This window comes from Haliotis cracherodii, unplaced genomic scaffold (assembly GCF_022045235.1).
Source record: "Haliotis cracherodii isolate W230 unplaced genomic scaffold, xgHalCrac1.p SCAF_9, whole genome shotgun sequence".
In the NCBI taxonomy this organism is placed as follows: domain Eukaryota; kingdom Metazoa; phylum Mollusca; class Gastropoda; order Lepetellida; family Haliotidae; genus Haliotis; species Haliotis cracherodii.
Window position 1 is genome coordinate 3,460,014 of NW_027266343.1, and position 19,463 is coordinate 3,479,476.

Below are 19,463 nucleotides of genomic sequence, written 5' to 3' on the forward strand. Positions count from 1 at the left end.
GGGGTATGTTTCTGTGACTTGACCAGGCAGCCGGTCATGGATTCGTCACTGATCAGAACAGTTTTGGTAACAGTTCTGTATGATCATATTTCATGACCACCACCATGATCTGTTCTTATTTCAATTGCATGTTGAGCTTACGCCAGCTTCTTCCTAAAAAATTGTCAGTGGCACAATACCAAGCATCATTGATGCCATATTGTTTGGGCTGTCATGTGATCATGACCAAGGGGGTGTGTTTTCATGACCGAAGGTCACATGGTCACATGACTGCAAAGCAAAAACACTAAACCACGTTATGGCCACTTTATTGGTCAAACCCACGAGAACAACCACCAGAGCTCTTGTTTGTCAGAGCTTTTTCTGGAACCAGGCCTTTGTTAAATGCCTTGTTTAAGATAGCGACTACACCACAAGTTAGCTGTATGAGGTGAAGGAGGAATGTAGTGTATGCAAACCCGTGAAGTATAGACAATTCTTCATGTTCTTTGTTGTTATGAATGAGGGTCCAATAAACAATGCCAAATCTATTGATCAAATGAATTCAAATAAAAAACAGGAAGCCAGTGTTGTATTTGTTGTTTTTATATGGTGTATATATCAAAACAATCACAGTATTGAAGACACAAGGTCAACAGAACAACATACAGGTACAACTAAAACAGCTTGCATGTACGTAGCTTGCCAAAATATCTTTGCAATTCAGTATATGTACTTTAATGCTCCAGTGAACTCTGCCTGGACGGAATGTGAGAATAAATAAAATCTAACGTAAGCACAGATCACAAAGCTGATTTTGACATTACTCTGCAATTTACATATATGTACAATCTGTTCAAATGTTCACTTCACATCTGTAATGTTTGATGCTAAAATATAACACCTTCTCTTCCTAACATAAAATAACCAAACAGAAAGGAGGTAGTTAAAAACTCAGGCTGTGTAATAATGCTGGTTTAAATGAACAAACAAAATGTTAATCTTTGGAACAAAATATTTCCAGAATGATAAAATCATTAAGCTTTTCTTCAGATGGGGGTTGAAAATAGTGAAGCCAAAAATCTACCCACATGACAAAATGGAAGGAATAATTGATATTGGGCTAATACTGAGTTACGAAAACAGGAAGAGAAGTTGAACAGCAAGGTATCACAGTTGGCTCCACAGTGCATTATGCTGCAGTCTTGGGAGCTTTGAGGTTGAAGCCGCCGCCTGTGAATCGTGCTGCATCTGTTCTCTGTGCTTGAATGATGGGGGCTCCAGCATGGGCCAATGCTCGATCCCGCTCCCTGCAAATAACGCCAACAATGGGAGTCTGGTTGCTAAGGACATTCATTATAGCAGGAAGTTGGATATTCATGATCATATTTCAATTTCCTTCTTCACTTCGATCATTTAACAACCCTGTGAAGATCTGGGTTAGAATTGGTCTTCAGCAACCCATGCTTGTTGTAAGAAGCGACTGACGAGATAAGGTGCCAGACTCGCTGACTTGATGCATGTCATCATACCCCAATTGTGTAGATCATTGCTTATGATGTCAATCAATGGATTGTCTGGGTCCAGACTTGATTATTTGCAGACTGCCTTTATATTGCTGAGTTTGCGGCGTTAAACAACAGACAATATCTTTCACTCAATTGAGTTGAGTGTCATACCAGTATAGTCTGGACCAGACAATCCAGTGATGGATATTGTGAGAAACAATTGATGCCAGGGTATGATGACACAATCGACCAAGTCACCGGGTCTGACCACCCAATCCACTTGGTCACCTCTTCAGACCAGCACAGGTTGCTAGGGACCAGTTCTAACCCGGATCTACCTCAGGGGAGTGAGTTAAAGATGGATTTTATGCCACTTTGTACAGTATTATCAATCAGGGAGAATCTAGGATTCAAACCCGTGACCATAGGTTCCTGGCATGCCCAAGGGAAGGAACCCTGCTCAGCAAATTGTGGCACCTTAGATGACTGGGCCACCAATGGCCACCAACAGAAATGATAATAACTTTGCATGTAACGGAAGTCTTGCTGTAGTACGGATATCATGGCCTACCTGACTTGCTGTTCCTTCTTTTTCTGCATGAAGTATTTCTTCTTGACTTCCTGCAGTTCCCGCGCGATCCTCTCTATCTCGTACTTGTACTCATTCACTTGAGACTCGTACATGTTCAGTTCAGATGCCATGGCCTGGAGTGGAGAGAAATATTGGTAAGAATCAACTTTTGAAAAAAGATCATGAGTATGACATGTATAAAACAGAGGTTTGATATGAACAAATAAACTGTATCAGTATATTAGCTTTTATATACTGAACAAAAAAGTCATCATGAATAGTTTTGGGGATATTTTTATGAAATTGTGTGCTCAGTCTTCACAACAAAACAATTTTCCCAAATATATGCTAACGTAATACTATACAACAATTAATATTCCCTCAAAAGTCATGCCTAGTACACAGAACATTGTGACAAGGTTTTACCTTCATTTGTTTTGTCTTGTCCTTGAGCGTGCCCTGGTATATCTGGAGCTGCTCAGCCACCTCGGGTCCGGGCTGGCGTGCCAGAATGTGTTTGAGCTCGAGGTACAGCTTCTCCTTCTCCTGGATCAGAAGCTCCTTCTCAACAACCTCCTCCGTCTTGGAGATCAGTCGCTTCTGCAGTGTGTGGATCTTCTGGATCATCTCGTATGTGCTGGGGTCGGAGCCCTTGAATGGAAGAGAAACGTATTGTCATCTTAACATACCTTAATTTATTCAAAGAAGGCTAAAGAAAGAGATGTCTTGTTTGTTCTCATAGAATGTGATTGTTAAGTCACACTGCATTATTGAAGGCTTTCCAAGCCTGTGGTCATGTGATCAAGTTCAGCTGCTGTACCTCCAATTTCCTCCAGCGATGGATGTTCATGGGGTTCTCCAGCTCCTCCTCCAAGGCCTTGCAGCGCGTCCTCTCTCGCAGCAGCTCCCTCTGGATGTGGTACACCTCACGCCTACAACCCACACCAACATCAGTCAAGTAACCAGGAAGTGAACGTTGTTCTTTATTAATAATTCACAGCAGGCTTAACACTGATAATTTTCAACACAAAAGATCCAAGTATTTTTTCCCAGAAATAAATAAACTCGCCTATATTTCAAAATGTCCATAAAATATTGCAGTTATGACCACCCACCTGAGATCTTCAACATTTGCAACACTCTTCTGAAGGATTGTCTTTTCTCGGCGGAGTTTCTTGATCTCTAGTTTGAGGACACGGATGTCCTCGAGGCGCTGGTTGTACTGGATTTCACCCTTGTTGAGGACAGATTGCTGGATCTTGATCTTCTCGTACAGAAGCGCCAACTCGTCATTACGTCGCACCAGCTGTGTGCCCAGGATGTCTCTCTCGCTGATCACCTGTACACAAGGCAGATTGGGTGTCAAATGTCAGCTCACATTTCTATTAATTTCCATGACATTTCCATTCATCTCATATTATTTACATCCATCTCATATTATTTATATCCATCTCATATCCCCTGTACACAAGGCAGATTGGGGGTCAAATGTCAGCTCATATTTCCATTAATTTCCATGACATTTCCATTTATCTCCAGTTCATTTACATCCATCTCATATCATTTACATCCATCTCCAGCTCATTTACATCCATCTCATATTATTTACATCCATTTCATATCATTTACATCCATCGCCAGCTCATTTACATCCATCTCATATCATTTACATCCATCTCATATCATTTACATCCATTTCCAGATCATTTACATCCATCTCCAGTTCATTTACATCCATCTCATATTATTTACATCCATTTCATATCATTTACATCCATCGCCAGCTCATTTAAATCCATCTCATATTATTTACATCCATCTCCAGCTCATTTACATCCATCTCATGTTATCTACATCCATCTCATATCATCAACAACCATCTCATTTTATTTACATCCATCTCATATCATTTACATCTATCTCATATCATTTACATCTATCTCATATCATTAACATCCATCTCCAGTTCATTTACATCCATCTCATATTATTAACATCCATCTTATATCATTTACATCCATCTCATATCATTTACATCCATTTCCAGTTTATTTACATCCATCTCATATCATTTACATCCATCTCCAGTTCATTTACATCCATCTCCAGTTCATTTACATCTATTTCCAGTTCATTTACATCCATCTCATATCATTTACATCCAATTACATCTCATCAACATCTACTTCCAATATATTTACATCGCTTTCCTCCCCATGTCCTTAAAGTATCATCATCATCATCATCATCATCATCATCATCATCATCATCATCATCATCATCATCACCACCCACCTGATCCAACTCCTTCTTCTGTCGGACTCTCTCAGCATCAGCCTCAGCAATGATCTTTAGCAGCTTCCTCTCCTCCGCCTCCTGGTTCTTGATGTACGCCTCGCTCTCGGCAGCAGCCTGCTTCATCTTCTGCAGCTCCGCCTTCAGCGTCTCCTTCTCCTTCTCCACCCGCTGGTGCTCCAGATGCTCCTTGACCAGTGCAGCCTCCTTGGCCTGGATCTCCTCCTTCAGCTGGTCGATCTGGTGGTTCATGATCTTCAGCTTGCGCTTCATCTCCGTGATCTCATCCTGTGTGGGAATAGAGAGAGTGTAGGAGCTAACATAGAATGGTAAGTAAGCAATAACTCCTTTACCTTGCATGAATATACTGATACTCATGAGACCACACCGAGGAGTTGGAATATCCAGACACAGACACAACACATCATGATACGCCTACATTACCTATTTGAGTCTTGCACCTTATTCTGTTATTCTTGTTTCTGTTGGATAAAACGACTCCATTTTATATGCTTGCAGTACAAAATGGAGGAGATTCTCTGTTGTATTGCTCTTACCAGCATACAGCAAACCACCTGAATGTTTTCAGATCAGTGTTCAGAGCTAAGAATGAAATTCAAGGGGTCTAAGTCACAGTCAAACATAAAAGAAATGTCTGTTTGAGTCTTAAGGTTAACAAATATTGTATTAAGGGGTTGCATAGATTCAAATACCCTAACCAAGGACCCAAAGGACCCATACAGGATCCCCCTAAAACCCCAAAAAGGATACCCCTCAATTCCTTCAACTGCTGATACTTTTGTATGACAATACAGTCACGATCCTACAAGTCATATTGCTCCAAATTCTGAACATCAAGATCAACTGAATTGGTTTTGTAGCATCACCTGTAGCAGATACTGACATCACATCACTAGCTCCATCCTAAAACAGCCCCAGTATGGTCTATTCCTGCAGCCTACCTGTGACTCTATGAGGTTCTTGCTGTAGAGGTTCCTGTCACTGCGGACAGCCTCGTACAGGTTCTGCTGCTGCTTCAGCTTGGTCTCTGCCTCTGCAATCTTCTTCTTGTAGTCAAAGATCTGCATCTCCCGAACTTTGACATCCTCCATGTGTTGGAGAACCTACACAAGACAAAACATAAATGACTCACAAGGCAACAGGAACTGGATTTTCTCACTGGCACTTGAACAAATGAGGCATGGTAATTGTCCTGTGAACTTTCGATTCTATTAATTCTTAATGTTTGAAGTCATGATATTATACTTACTGCTATCTGTGTCAGGATCCTCCCTCACCCTGACTTCCTGCTACCAAATCTCCCCATCCCAATACATATGCCTTTGACTCATTACCATCTCTACCGATTTCCCTGACTACCTCCCATCACTACCGACTAACGCATCTCTACCGATTTCTCTAACTACCTCTGATCTCTACAAATTTCTCTGACTAACTCTACCGATTTCTCTGACTGTCATCTCTACCGATTTCTCTGACTACCTCTCAACACTACTGACCTCTCTACTCCACCCGACTACCAGCTCACCTTCTGTGTGAGATCGGAGGCCTCATTGATGTATCTGTCCCTCTCCTTCTCCAGCTGGTAGATGATCTTCCTCTGCTTCTGAGCCTCCTCCTTGTAGTTCTGGATCTCCTGCTCCAGGTTCTTCTTGCTCTGCTCATGGAGCTTCACCAGGTGGAGCTGCTTCTGGGTGGCGCTGGCTGCCTTCAGCAGGTTCTACACACAGACAACACTCAGTTAACATCCATGTTTGTTTGTTTGTTGTTTAACGCCGCACTCAGCAATATTCCAGGTTTGGGATACATTGACATGCATTAATAGCCAAGTCAGCAAGCCAGACCACCCAATCCCGTTAGTCGACTCTTACGGCAAGCACAGGTGGCTGAAGACCTATTCTAACCCGGATGTTCACGGGTCTAACACACATGTACCACACATCGCTTGGACAACCCAGTTACACAAAGTGATCTCAGTGCTACAACATACCTTACCAACACGGCAGAAAGTTTCTGATATTCTTTATTCTAGCTGTATCAGTTCCACTTTATTTTAAGTTTGGACTAGTACAAGCTGAGCTTACAAAACCAAACAGAATTCGACTGGAATCAGGTTTAGTGGATATAAGTCACAAACTTCTAATGTTACTCCAATACAGTCTGTAGTCTCTACAACAGACACTCCTGACCAGCATCGCCATGTGGTTGTTTTGAGACAGGGGCTCTGTTAAGGTTGTTGTTAGATGTCTATCTGCTGGTTTAACTACTGCTCTATGTACATCCTTTATACAATGTGTAAGTCGCACCTTGTTGAGGATGTCTCTTTCTCTGACCAGGTCGTCGATTCCCTTCTTGTCAGCCTCTCCCTGCTTCTTGGCAGCCTCCAGTTCTGATACATTTCAATCAATAAGTTGTCAAGTAGAGCTAATACATTGAAGCTGGATGGCTACTAAAGAGAACAATTCTATGTAATTTCAAAGATTATTTTACAAAAGAAGTATGATTTTGTCTGTATGTACAAAACCACTGAAGACAATTGCTTCATAAGCTTATCAGTAATTTGTGAGTGAGTAAGTAGGTATGATTTTACGCAGCTTTTAGCAGTATTCCAGCAATATCATGGCGATGGACACCAGAAAAGGGGTTCACATATTGTGCCCATGAGGGGAATCAAACCCAGGTCTTCAGCGTAAAGAGCGAACGCTTTAACCACTTGGCTACCCCACCGCCCCTAGTGCTATCTAACATTGTCTTAACAAGAAAAGGGGGAACAGGCAGCCTAGTCGTCTTATGTGCCACAATTAACTCTGCAGAGTTGCTTCCCTTGGGCACCCCACAAACATGTAGTAGTGAGTTCAAATCCCAGTTGCACCTTGATTATGTTCCTAGATTTGTCACCCGTGCTCGAGGGTTTCACCGAAGTGGTAAACGTCTAAGACCTGCAACACTTTGGGCTTTCCTCCCACATCAAGCTGACATGCAGTGATATAACTGGAATACTGTCCAAAGCGGTGTAAACCCAACTCACTCACTTAACAAGAAAAGAGACACTTTCTTTTATCTTCAAATTGTCAAACCATTAAGGATTAAAATCAACTTCAGGGAAAATGATTTTCTTTTTCTGGCATTCGCCTACATAATGATCAAATATTGACGAGACATTTCTTCTCAGTATGTTGTACATGGTGCAGATTGCTTTGAACAAGTTACTGATAGGCTCAACTGATAAATATCTACATCTTTACAATATTTGTAAAAAAAAATTATCTGATGACAACAAAAGTATGTTTACTGTTCAATAATGACAGATATGGTAATCATAACATAAGCATTTTCCAGCTTTCGGCCTATCACAAATTATGAATCAGACATAACAAAACAGAATTTCTGCAGATCTGAGTATCTGTTATTTTTCCTTTCATCGACCGATAGGTAAATATCATGTGCACATTCAACATGATCAAGTCAGAAATAAATACCTTGGTTGTCATCAGTGTCACAGGGGATATCTAAATCCTGCTCCATTTGAATGCCCCACGTGAATAACTGTTCACCATGTAATTTTCTACAAAGTGTGTTTACAGTACACTGATACTTGGGTCTCTCATGGCAACATAATTCATCACATCATTAAAAATGCAATACCTGCCATCACAGTGACATTTGACACTGTCCTACCAGACAACATACTTCAAATATGTCATGTATTAAATATTTAACGGCTAAATCTATTATTTGTTTGGAACAGTTCAAAATTTTGTTTGGAAATACTGTTTTCGATGTATGATGACTAAATGATTTGTTTCTTGTTTAAAGCCACATTCAGCAATATTCCACCTGTGGTCTATAAAATAATCGAGACTGGACCAGACAATCCAGTGATTGACATCATCAGCATCGGTCCATGATGACATGCATCAAACAAGTCAGCAAGTCTGACCACCGATCCCATTAGTCGCCTCTTACGACAAGCACCGGCTGCCCCAAAGCAATTTTTTTTTCATTAAAACGTCTGACGTAAAAATAGGGAGCTACCCATTCTTTGTATTTTTTAAAATTTCAACTGACCCAAGCAAATCAGTTTGCAAAAATCGTCCAACCATAAAATACAAAAAGAGTGTCCAAGGTGTGTAGCATACCTCTCTCCAGACCAATGACCTGTCCCTTGAGCGTCTCCCGCTGTTGTTCTACTTCGCCCTTCTGGTCCTCAGCTTGGCGTAGCTTCCTCTGGATTACCTCCCTTGCCTTACCAAGCCGCTGTGTCTCACCCTTCAAGCCAGTGACCTCGTCTTCTTTTTGCTGCAAGATACAATGGAGTTATGAACATAATGCTCCAGTGTTATGTTTGTTTGTTTAACGACTCAGCAATATTCCTGCTGTTTGATGGCAACCTCTAAAAAAATGTGTCTGGACCAGACACACCAGTGACTGATGTTATGAGCAACATTCCATGTCATGGTACAATGACACACACTCTGGCAACCAATGTTGTTGTAGGAAGAGACTAAATGGAAATGTTGGTCACACTCGGTGACTTGGTTAATGCATGTCATCGTATCCAAATCGCATGTCGCACTTGATTTTCTGATTTAGACATTATCATTTACAGAATGCTGTCATGCAGCTGGAATACTGCTGAGTTCAGTGCTTACAAACAAACAAACAAACAAACAAACAAACAAACAAACAAACAAACAATGATGACACACAATCAACCAAATCACTAAGCCTGACCAACTGATCCATCTAGTCACCTTGTAGAATGAGACCTAACCCGGAATCCCCAAAGGGTTATAGTGTTCTGATTTTATTACTATTGCAATGATTCTGTTATTGAGAATGATCCACCCGAAAATGAAGAAAAATGGAAATTGATGTGTGCTAGTGTTCTGAGGACAGTTTAAATATTCTTATATATTTTTAAGTTTCTTATCCCACATAAAGCTTTTGAACAGTTCCCTCAAATGCTGATGATTGATGACATAACTGTCAATTCATTAGTACAAACATTATTTCCAAAGGACAAACAACCCGTAACCAAATAATATGTTATTATACATGTATTATTTAAACATATCATTGGTGAGAGGCAAAGTTTTTTTTTGTTTTTTGTTGTTGTTTTTTTGTTTTTGTTGTTGTTTTTTCTTCTTTTTTTTGTTGTTGTTTTTCTATTCCCATCATTTCAAATACAAAGTATACATGGAACATATTACATTAAGATCAGCATGGTATATATTCAAATCGCCTTGTTGTACATTCAGTAGTTTGTTTCTCTGGTACATCTGGTAGATCTATATATAAGGTTTCTATACAGAATAACAGACAAATTGTAATATTAAATCATATGAGAGGCAAAGGTTGATAAACATTGACATACCTTTTGGGAATATTAAAATATTATTAAAAATGCAAACAAAAAGTGGACATGTGGATAATCATACCTTGAGGTCCGTGACCTTGGACTGGTTCTCTGCCGCGAGCAGGTCAGCTGCAACCACCTGGTTCTCATAGTCTGTGGTCAGCTTGGTGAAACGAGCATGCATCACCTCCGAGTCCTTCAGTGAACGCTCATTGAATACCTGCAAGGCAACCACATGTTGGTGTCAAACTAACACTTGAACAAATAGGATCCTATTTTAGGAACACTTTGTTTATTTTCATTTGATTTATGATTCATAACTACCTGATGTACACATATATATTCTTATTTGATGTTCTCATTATATTTTCATATATGTTTTTGTTCTGCAACGCTGCGAAGAAAACACATAAATCCTTAACCCTCTGTTTTACAATTAGTTACTGACCACGATCTCCCTCTGATTTACAATCAGTTACGGACCACGATCTCACTCTGATTTACAATTAGTTACTAACCACAATCTCACCATGTGCTCACTCTGTTTTACAATCAGTTACTAACCACGATCTCCCTCTGATTTACAATCAGTTACTAACCACGATCTCCCTCTGATTTACAATCAGTTACTAACCATGATCTCACTCTGATTTACAATCAGTTACTAACCACAGTCTCACTCTGATTTACAATCACTTGCTAACCACAATCTCACTCTGATTTACAATCAGTTAATAACCACAAACTCACTCTGATTTACAATCAGTTACTAACCACAATCTCCCTCTGATTTACAATCAGTTACTAACCACGATCTCTCTCTGATTTACAATCTGTTGCTAACCACGATCTCTCTCTGATTTACAATCGGTTAATAACCACAATCTAACACTGATTTACAATCAGTTACTAACCACAAACTCACTCTGATTTACAATCAGTTACTAACCACGATCTCTCTCTGATTTACAATCAGTTAATAACCACAATCTAACACTGATTTACAATCAGTTACTAGCCACGATCTCCCTCTGATTTACAATCAGTTACTAACCATGATCTCCCTCTGATTTACAATCTGTTGCTAACCACGATCTCTCTCTGATTTACAATCTGTTGCTAACCACGATCTCCCTCTGATTTACAATCTGTTGCTAACCACGATCTCCCTCTGATTTACAATCTGTTGCTAACCACGATCTCCCTCTGATTTACAATCTGTTGCTAACCACGATCTCCAAGACTTACCCTCTGTTCCTTCAGCTGCATCTCCAGTTTGCTGATGTCTTGTTTGAACCTCTCTATCTGTCCTGTCATGGCCTTGATCTCAGAGGCCTTACCATCAAGGTCGGCCTTTGTCTGCTTCAGCTCTCGCTCTAGCTTGTCCTTCTTGCGAGCCTCGCGCTGGGCCTCATTGTTGCGAACCTGTATGTCTTGAGAGATCTGGAAGCAGACATCAACACCATGGGGAAGGATATTTCCAGGAATTAATGTTTGTTTGTTCTTGTTTAATGCCACTCAGCCATATCCCAGCTATATATCTTTACATAATCAAGTCCGGACCAGACAATCCAGTGATTGATATCATGGGCATCGATCCACGCAATTGGGATACAATAACATGCATAAACCAAGTCAGCGAGTCTAAACACCCGATCCCGTAAGTCGACTCTTACGACAAGCATGGGTTGCTGAAGACCTATTCTACCCCGGCTATGATAACCAGTAGTAGGTACGTGTACGTAAAATAATCTGCAATATGGATTAGATAAGTATTATTTTTATATTGATAATATGAATGAGGATAATTATCATTCAAATGAAATATCTGCATCATCAAATATGATCCATATATTATTTATTGTAATAATTTAAACAACAATGATAATAATCCTGTACCTCCTGTATTTTCTCCTCTGCGTTGGCTCGCTCCTGCTCCAAAGTGCCCTGCTGGCTGGTGGATTCTGCGAGCTGTTCGCGGAGCTTCGTGATCTCCTGGAGCTGCTCATCACGCTCCTTTGTCAGCTCCTCCTTGATCTTCAGCAGCTCATTCACACTAGAAAAATACATCCATAAATGTAACCTGCGCTGTGAGATAGTGAGTTGCTAGGATTTGACACACTGGCAGGTGTGTAACTGATATTTTGTGACAGACTACCGAGTCTGATGTCGGTCAGAGCAGACAATCCTGGAGGTTGATGGAGTGAGCACCTATAGTTAATCAGGTATTATGACCCAGTCATTCACCAGAAGGCTTTATAGTGTACATTGGTCGGTTTATAAAATCAACCAACATGAAAACTTGAATAAAGAAGAAGAGCAACTTGGACAACGCGCTGAAGGTGCAAGTGATATCATTTTGGAAAGACTTTTTCATAAACGTGAGGGCAGGGGGCATATTTTTGTATATTTGTGTTTCACATTATGAAATACTCACATGAAATATTTGTGTTTCACATAAAAGCCCTTGAACAGATAGCAGGGAGTAGAAAAAATTCATTCTTAAAAAATCCAATAAGGCCACAATAAATAAATTATAAAGCTTTTTAAAAAACATAAGGCATTTATTTATTTTTAATATCTCTTATATACATGTATTATGATATGATAAGCATTCCAAGTCATCTGGGTATGATGACTTGCAATCAGTCAAGTCGCCTCGCCACCTGATGGAGCATTAACGTGTCTTGGACAAGGTTCCTGGGGACCAATTCTAACCTGGAATCCCCTGGTGGATATTGTATATGTGTGTAAAATGCTGACCTGTGTTCTTGTCCCATGGTGAGACCAGCTCCCTGTTCCACCAGTTTGCTCAAATTTGAGATCTCCATCTTCAGAGACTGGATTGTCTCCCTTGCTCGGGTCTCTTTCTCGTGAGCTGCATCGACCATTTTCCATGCCTTTTCTATTTCCTGCATTTCAGAAAACAACATAAATAACAATGATAGAACGCCTTTTTCACCTAATACATGTCATCAATGGGTAGGTTATGAAATTTAACACTCACCCCTGGGGAGTTGGCAGCGAAAGGTGGGAGTTGTGGGGAGGAGGAGGGGGGTCACAAACATTTATCACAACTATTGGGGTAAGCCATGAAAAAATGTCACAGTTTTTTTATCAAATAAAAAAGTTCCAAATTTGAATGTTTTAGTGACTTGTCATTTATCATAGGGAGGGGGTGGTCATGAAAATTGTTACATGTATGGGTGGGTAGGGGAGAATGGGGAGGGGAGGTAGTCAGCAGTCAGCAGTCAGCAAAGAATACTAGTCCTAAGACCTATATCAAACCCTCTATAATAAATTACCAGTCCCTCAAAACAGAGCAGATCTTTTTACATCAGATAAAAGTCCTTTAACAGATTTGGGCTAGAAAAAGATTACCGATTAAAAGATGCCACGAGACCCTAAAAAAATTACACTTTTTAAAGAATGTGAGGTAAATGTGATTTATTTTGTGTACATTAATAGATGAAGGTGATGGGAGTGTTCATATGAAACACAGTGGCTTGGTAGGACTTCATCATTAGGTGAATTTCATCAAGTAAACAAAGATAAACGTATTGATTTTCTACAACTGTAGATACTTGTACTTGGAGATAGTTGAAATGATGTAAGACAGAATATTTTGTTGTGGAGGGAGGGCATGAAATCAAATAATTTATATATTATGGCCTAACATGAACAATTTCAGTGATATGATGGTTTAATAGGGTTACTGGAAACACAAGTGTTCCATCCGAACACATCTTCCCGAGGCAAGTGAGTTAACTGACTATAAAAGTCCAGTTTCCACCCTTGCCGAACTAGGCTGGTATTTTGGAGTTACATTTTGGCTGGACTAATGAGTCTATGCATAGTCCAATCAAAATCGCGCACCGAAATCGAAATCCGGTTCGTAAATCATCGTGCAGATTTTGGTCGATTGCAGGATTTGCAAAGCATGTCCACCACCAACTTGTTGTCAGCAGATATTTTCCAAATCTTTTCATGTTTTTAAACAATGTGCTCGCATGTTTTGATGCATTTCGCGATGTAAGACCCGTTTTATCACAATATAGATCTTGATTATTGATCAGATCCTCCTGATTGGGCGCCACCATTTTGTGTGAAGCAAACGCAAGTGATACGAGTGGTGGAATCTGATTGGTCCATAGGAAAGGCTTAGAAGGGACATAGCTGGTAATAGCCACTGGTGGTGCTACGATCGAGCCCAGTAATTCCAGCCTAGTTCTGCAAGGGTGGAAACTGGACTTTTAAAGTCAGTTAACTCTCTTGCCATGGGAAGACGATCCGAACAAAGCACTGAATGATTAATGTTGTTTCCAGTGATGTTGGCAGTATTCAAACATAAGGTTCACATGTCCTGATGTCCTTCAGGGTCTTTCTATGGAATTGAAGCTACGGAGCCCTTCAATCTTTTGTTTAGCATTAGGGTCATGACAAGCACACCTTGACGTTCTTACTTTATTTCCAACACTGGGCATGATCTTCATCATGTTAAACCTGAGTGAAACTATTTCAAAAGTTACCAGACATACAAAAAGTTGAAAATGACACTTACCTTTTTGAGTGAGGCAATGGTAGCTTGATCTTCTTGTGAGAGTTTCAGAGCTGTAGAAACTTTCGCGGAGTTGGCCACAATTTCTGCATTGAGTTCTCTACATTTTTGCATGAGACGTTTCTCACTTTCATGGGATTTCTTCAGCGCTTTGTGTAGCTTTTCATATTCTGTTCGGAATTTTTCCAAACTTCTATCCCCCATGAGCTCTCCGAGGACCTAATTAAAAAAAAAGAGATGAATTTATTTATCATCCCAAACTGGCTCCGACAGGTGATATAAATTGGGCAAGATCAAGCAATATCTCCCAGGATATATCACTATATCACTGAAATTGCACCACAATGCTTTGCAGACCATCACTGGGGTAAACCGGGGTATTGTTGCCCTCCAGGGCCATTTTGTTCTGTTGTAATTATATTCAAACCTTCCTTTGCAGCAAGGTCTGATATGTTTCGTCATGTCTTGGTATGAGAGAAAGATCTTTCATTGGTTGACCCAATGACTTTCATGGGTGAGGTCAAGGACGGAGTTGTCAACTTTCAAAGATTGTCATGTAGCAGGAAAAGGTGGGATATTCAAGAGGTAGAACCTACAAATGAACTTTGAATATTGATGTGTTCCTATTCCTTTTATTTTAATAGTGTATGTATTATATATAAAATAAAAAGACATGGTTATTTGACCATCCAAGTGTTAACAGAATTAAATGTTCCAAGGGAAAGAAATAATTTTAGTGTCTTGGGATTGTTATGAGACATGTAATCAGAAATACTGCTATGGGGTTAAATGCGTGAGTGAGTGAGTGAGTATGGTTTTACACTGCCTTTAGCAATATTCCAGCAATATCACGGTGGGGGACACCAGAAATGGGCTTCACAAGATGTACCCATGTGGGGAATCGAACCTGGGTCTTCAGAGTGACCAGCAAATGCTTTATCCACTAGGCTACCCCACCGACTCCTTAGTGGTTCGAAAATCCATAACATGAGAATACTTTTGACACTCACGACACTGGTTATTACTGTTTACAAACTAAAAAACCCTGTAGAAGAATGATTTTGGATGACAATTAGAATCTTACCTTTGTGTCCTTTGATATCAAATACAACAACATGTAACGATAAAAGTTCAGACCTTTTACCAATGAATGTTGTTATATTTTCTTTTAAATGCTTGTGGATGATAAATGCTTCCTGGTGTGTGTGTGTGTGTGTGTGTGTGTGTGTGTGTGTGTGTGTGTGTGTGTGTGTGTGTGTGTGTGTGTGTGTGTGTGTGTGTGTGTGCAATTTGGCAAACTAGCAATAATTTCCAGTTTACTCATGAATGATTCTTTGCCAGTAACTAATAATGCACACCGACTGATGGTATATTTCATTATAAATATAGTGATGAATTAGGTCTATGTGGTCTACATATTATGTCAATGTTATGATTCTGAATAATATCTTGCCCTATCTTATAGATGGATATTATATGATAATGATTTAGTTTAGGACTAGATAATATCTTAAGTAAACCATTAACGTCTCTTTTTAGTTATTATCTAGTTGACCAGGACTAAAGCGATCATCTCATCAAGCTCAAGCATAACACTCACATCCTGGAAGTCCTTTTCCAGTGCTTCAAAAGCACTGTCATCGATGGATGATTTTCCACCCTCTTTCGAAGTTGATTCCTTCTTCTCCTGTAACAATAAACAACAGTTTCCTGAAATGACGGGCACAAAAACAGTTGAAATTGATACACACAGAGGTACACACCAAGCAGGTGTCTCATAAGACATAATCGAGAAGTAGAAAATGTCAGTGTCGCTGATCTAATTGTTTGGTTGAGAAGTTTTAAAATGTAAGGCGTTTGGCGTACTGAAACAATAACTAAATTCATGAATGTTTTCTTTTGGTGATTTACCTCCGACATTGTCCTTGAAAAACCTCAAAAATCACACAATAAACATTTAAAAACGCTAGGCGACTGCAAGTGGAGCTTTTCTCACTTCAACCTATTTACAATATGGAGTCACCGTTGCTACTAGTAACCAACCGGAAAGATTAGCTAATTACCTCCCTTGAGAAGGTATGAAGACCGCTAAAAATGTGGTTAACCTGTTAATGTATTGCCATTTAACGTATCATTAAAACGTGCCAGAATCTAGAAAGATTTAAGGTGTGTAACTTGAAAGAGCGCTTTACCATAGTTACGAATAAATATGAATGTTAATTTCGATTATTTTTCGAAAATAACTGAAGCATTAGTAAAATATGACACCATATCTGAAATAATATCTCAAACAAAGCTACTGCAATTTTCAATCAATTTTCTTTTAAACATGTACTGAATTAGAAATTCCCAATGGTATATCAATTTCTTCCTTTGCATTTCCCAAGAATTTAGACGCATGGACTCTATGTGCATATGTAACGACATATGAGATTAAAAAACACGTTCACGCCATTCTGATCCCATGAACATTTTAAAGAATGTATATTAAGATTAATTGGGCTATATTCGTTTTTAAACATGAACTGTGTTATTTAACGCGGTCAAGAATAAATCCCCCAAATGTTAGTCACATATAGCCATCTTCCCGGGGCAAGGGAGTTAACTGACTGTAAAAGTCCAGTTTTTATAGTCAGTTAACTCCCTTGCCCTGGGAAGCTGCACGTGGCCGGTATAAAATAAGCACGGGTAAAGAAAAAAACACTGAAGCTGAAAAAATGTTAAACTCTAGTTATCTGACTGTTTGGCCTTATGAGTGAATATTTACCCAGACGGTGCCACATCCTTCAAAGAAATACTGTCAAGGTGTGTTCTCAATCGCAAATATTGATATTATCATACTATACATAGCCCGCATCCCTTAGCCCCTTAATCTTTAAATTTAAATCCTCTTTTTTCAGACTTTAAACACTTAGATTTCGGGGCGACGATCATGTACATATTCGCCTTTATTGATATTGTCCTTTTGATCCCATGTAGTGGCCGCTTTTTTCAGACTTTTAAAAGAAAAGAATGTCTGCCGTAAAATAAAAACCTCTATAAATATTATAACTAACTGCTACTTGATATTCTGCTTTGACCACAACCCACATCACCCTTGCCGACTGCGTGTACTTCCTTATCCGAATTTAAAATTCTTACATGATCGTATGACAGTTTATCGTATGTGAGGGTTTTTAGATTAACAATGGCACTTTTTTAATAAAAAATAGATTCCTAAAGAACGAAAATAACAATGTCTGTCTCGGGTGTCCAGCATTCCGGACAAGGTATACACACATGACTGTCAGTTCATCTCTTGCGTTGCATGTAGATATCTACATTTCCCTAGCTGACCTATTTAAGTGCAATCAGCCGATTATTTACAGACCGCCGTCATATAGCTGGAATATTGCCGAGTGCGGCGTAAACAATTAATAAAAAAAACAGTTTGAAAAGTGTTCCACAAATAACTGCTGTAATTAACACACCTACCAAGAATATCAAATGGTCAGTTCCTAACAATGATTTTGTGCGGCGTTATTTTAACTAGACGGAGTCCAGTTCATCCCATCTATCTACATGCAAATATGTCGCGAGTCCTTCCTTTTCACGTGCTCTTCACTAATCCTCCAGCAGCATCGACCTTGCGTATTAATCCGTAAAAAACAGCATTTCCGACATAATCCTTTTCAGTTTAACCCTTAAACTTCCACAAGTGCAATCGGGCGTTGTTAGACTTCAAACTTCCCGCGTTCGGCGTGACTGTGTCTGTAGACTGTCCGCCACCTCTCCAGACAGTCTGGCGTCTGAGGACCAATATTAGCAGATCGGACACACGGACACACCTCGGACACTGGGATGTTTGTAGGACAGATTGGGAGACACAAAGACCATAGAGGGATGCAGAGTTAAGCTCGTTAATACTGATTGCATCTAAGTCAGTGAACGCTGGTGATGTACAAATATCATGAAGAAGAAGAATATTTTATCATAGTGTCACCCACTCTACATATAAAATGACAAGGCAAGAATGTAAAAATTCAGTGGCCGGCCAAAATGGCCTACGAGACACTAAAAGACTCATAGAAACAATATTTTATATGTGTACACACCACATTTAATAGTAATTATGAAAATAACATTCATAATATTACATATAAACATCCCATATACACACAACCACATCAATTCCCATATCCAGGCATTCACTCACAGCAGCTTACTCAAACCACTCAAACACACCCGCTCATTCAGACACATCCAAACCCTCATTGACATCCGTTCAATCACATCCGAACCCTCGCCCTCACCCTCACCGTCACACATTACCCTTACACACACCCTATTTCTTAAACACACCCTCACCTGTATCCATTCCCGCATCCACATCAACTCCCTCATCCGCACCATCAACCACGTCCTCACTAGCAATATCAAATTATTGTTGAATCCTCTGTTTAAATTAATACTTATCAAAACCGTTAATATTCAAATCCTTATAAAAGGTACATCGTAAAAAATAGATGTAATATGGAATCCGCTTTTTTGAAGCATGAGATGCATGTGACTAACATATTCTTATATTACTTTGGGCTATACGGTAGCCTAGGGGTTATAGCGTTTCCTCCTCACAAGGAAGACCTGTTTGAATCACAACGTAGGTAAAATGTGTGAATCCAATGTATGGTATCCCCAGTCGTGATTTGGCTCAAACGGCACACAGTTTCGTTGGCTGAAAAGCATAACGCTTTTTTACAATTCACCCTACATTTGTTGCATATTTTAAAATGTAAATCCCATATGTAAATGTAGTATTTAGCATATAACTGATTTTTATGTTGTATCTAACATAAAATGTAATTGAAACTTGAAAATTAAGATTCAAGACACGTTTATTAAATGAACATAAGTAGTTCTACAGCTGTGGGATACCAAGTCTTAACGTACTACTGTCCTGCTCGTATTACCCGACGTTTCTACAAGATAATCTGTAGTCGAAGAAGCCTAATCCTGTACACGTGCATGTCCCCAATCTTAATCCATTTCACATCTTTGATCTGTAAGTGCAATCATCAGCGTCCAGACTTCGATAATCTGCAGCGGTGATTGCATGTATGAAAACCCGTACATCTTCCTATAATCCCACAGCAACACGTTTTACCCTGTAACTGCAATCAGCTGCCATCAGAC

General features: G+C 39.6%; 1 protein-coding gene across 1 annotated transcript; it reads right to left on the reverse strand.

Moving 5' to 3' along the window:
* Window positions 1-573: 573 nt before the first annotated feature.
* On the reverse strand, window positions 574-16,313 carry LOC139452618 (cilia- and flagella-associated protein 58-like). The gene is made up of 17 exons (XM_071234152.1): window positions 16,203-16,313; window positions 15,892-15,978; window positions 14,295-14,510; window positions 12,497-12,645; window positions 11,633-11,789; window positions 10,982-11,176; window positions 9,816-9,953; window positions 8,514-8,673; window positions 6,681-6,763; window positions 5,903-6,094; window positions 5,316-5,477; window positions 4,354-4,641; window positions 3,174-3,397; window positions 2,879-2,990; window positions 2,485-2,709; window positions 2,059-2,192; window positions 574-1,289 (listed from the first exon to the last, which is right to left on the reverse strand). The coding sequence occupies exons 1-17, from the start codon at window positions 16,209-16,211 to the stop codon at window positions 1,172-1,174; spliced, it is 2,649 nt and encodes an 882-aa protein (XP_071090253.1). The 5' UTR covers window positions 16,212-16,313; the 3' UTR covers window positions 574-1,171.
* Window positions 16,314-19,463: the final 3,150 nt, after the last annotated feature.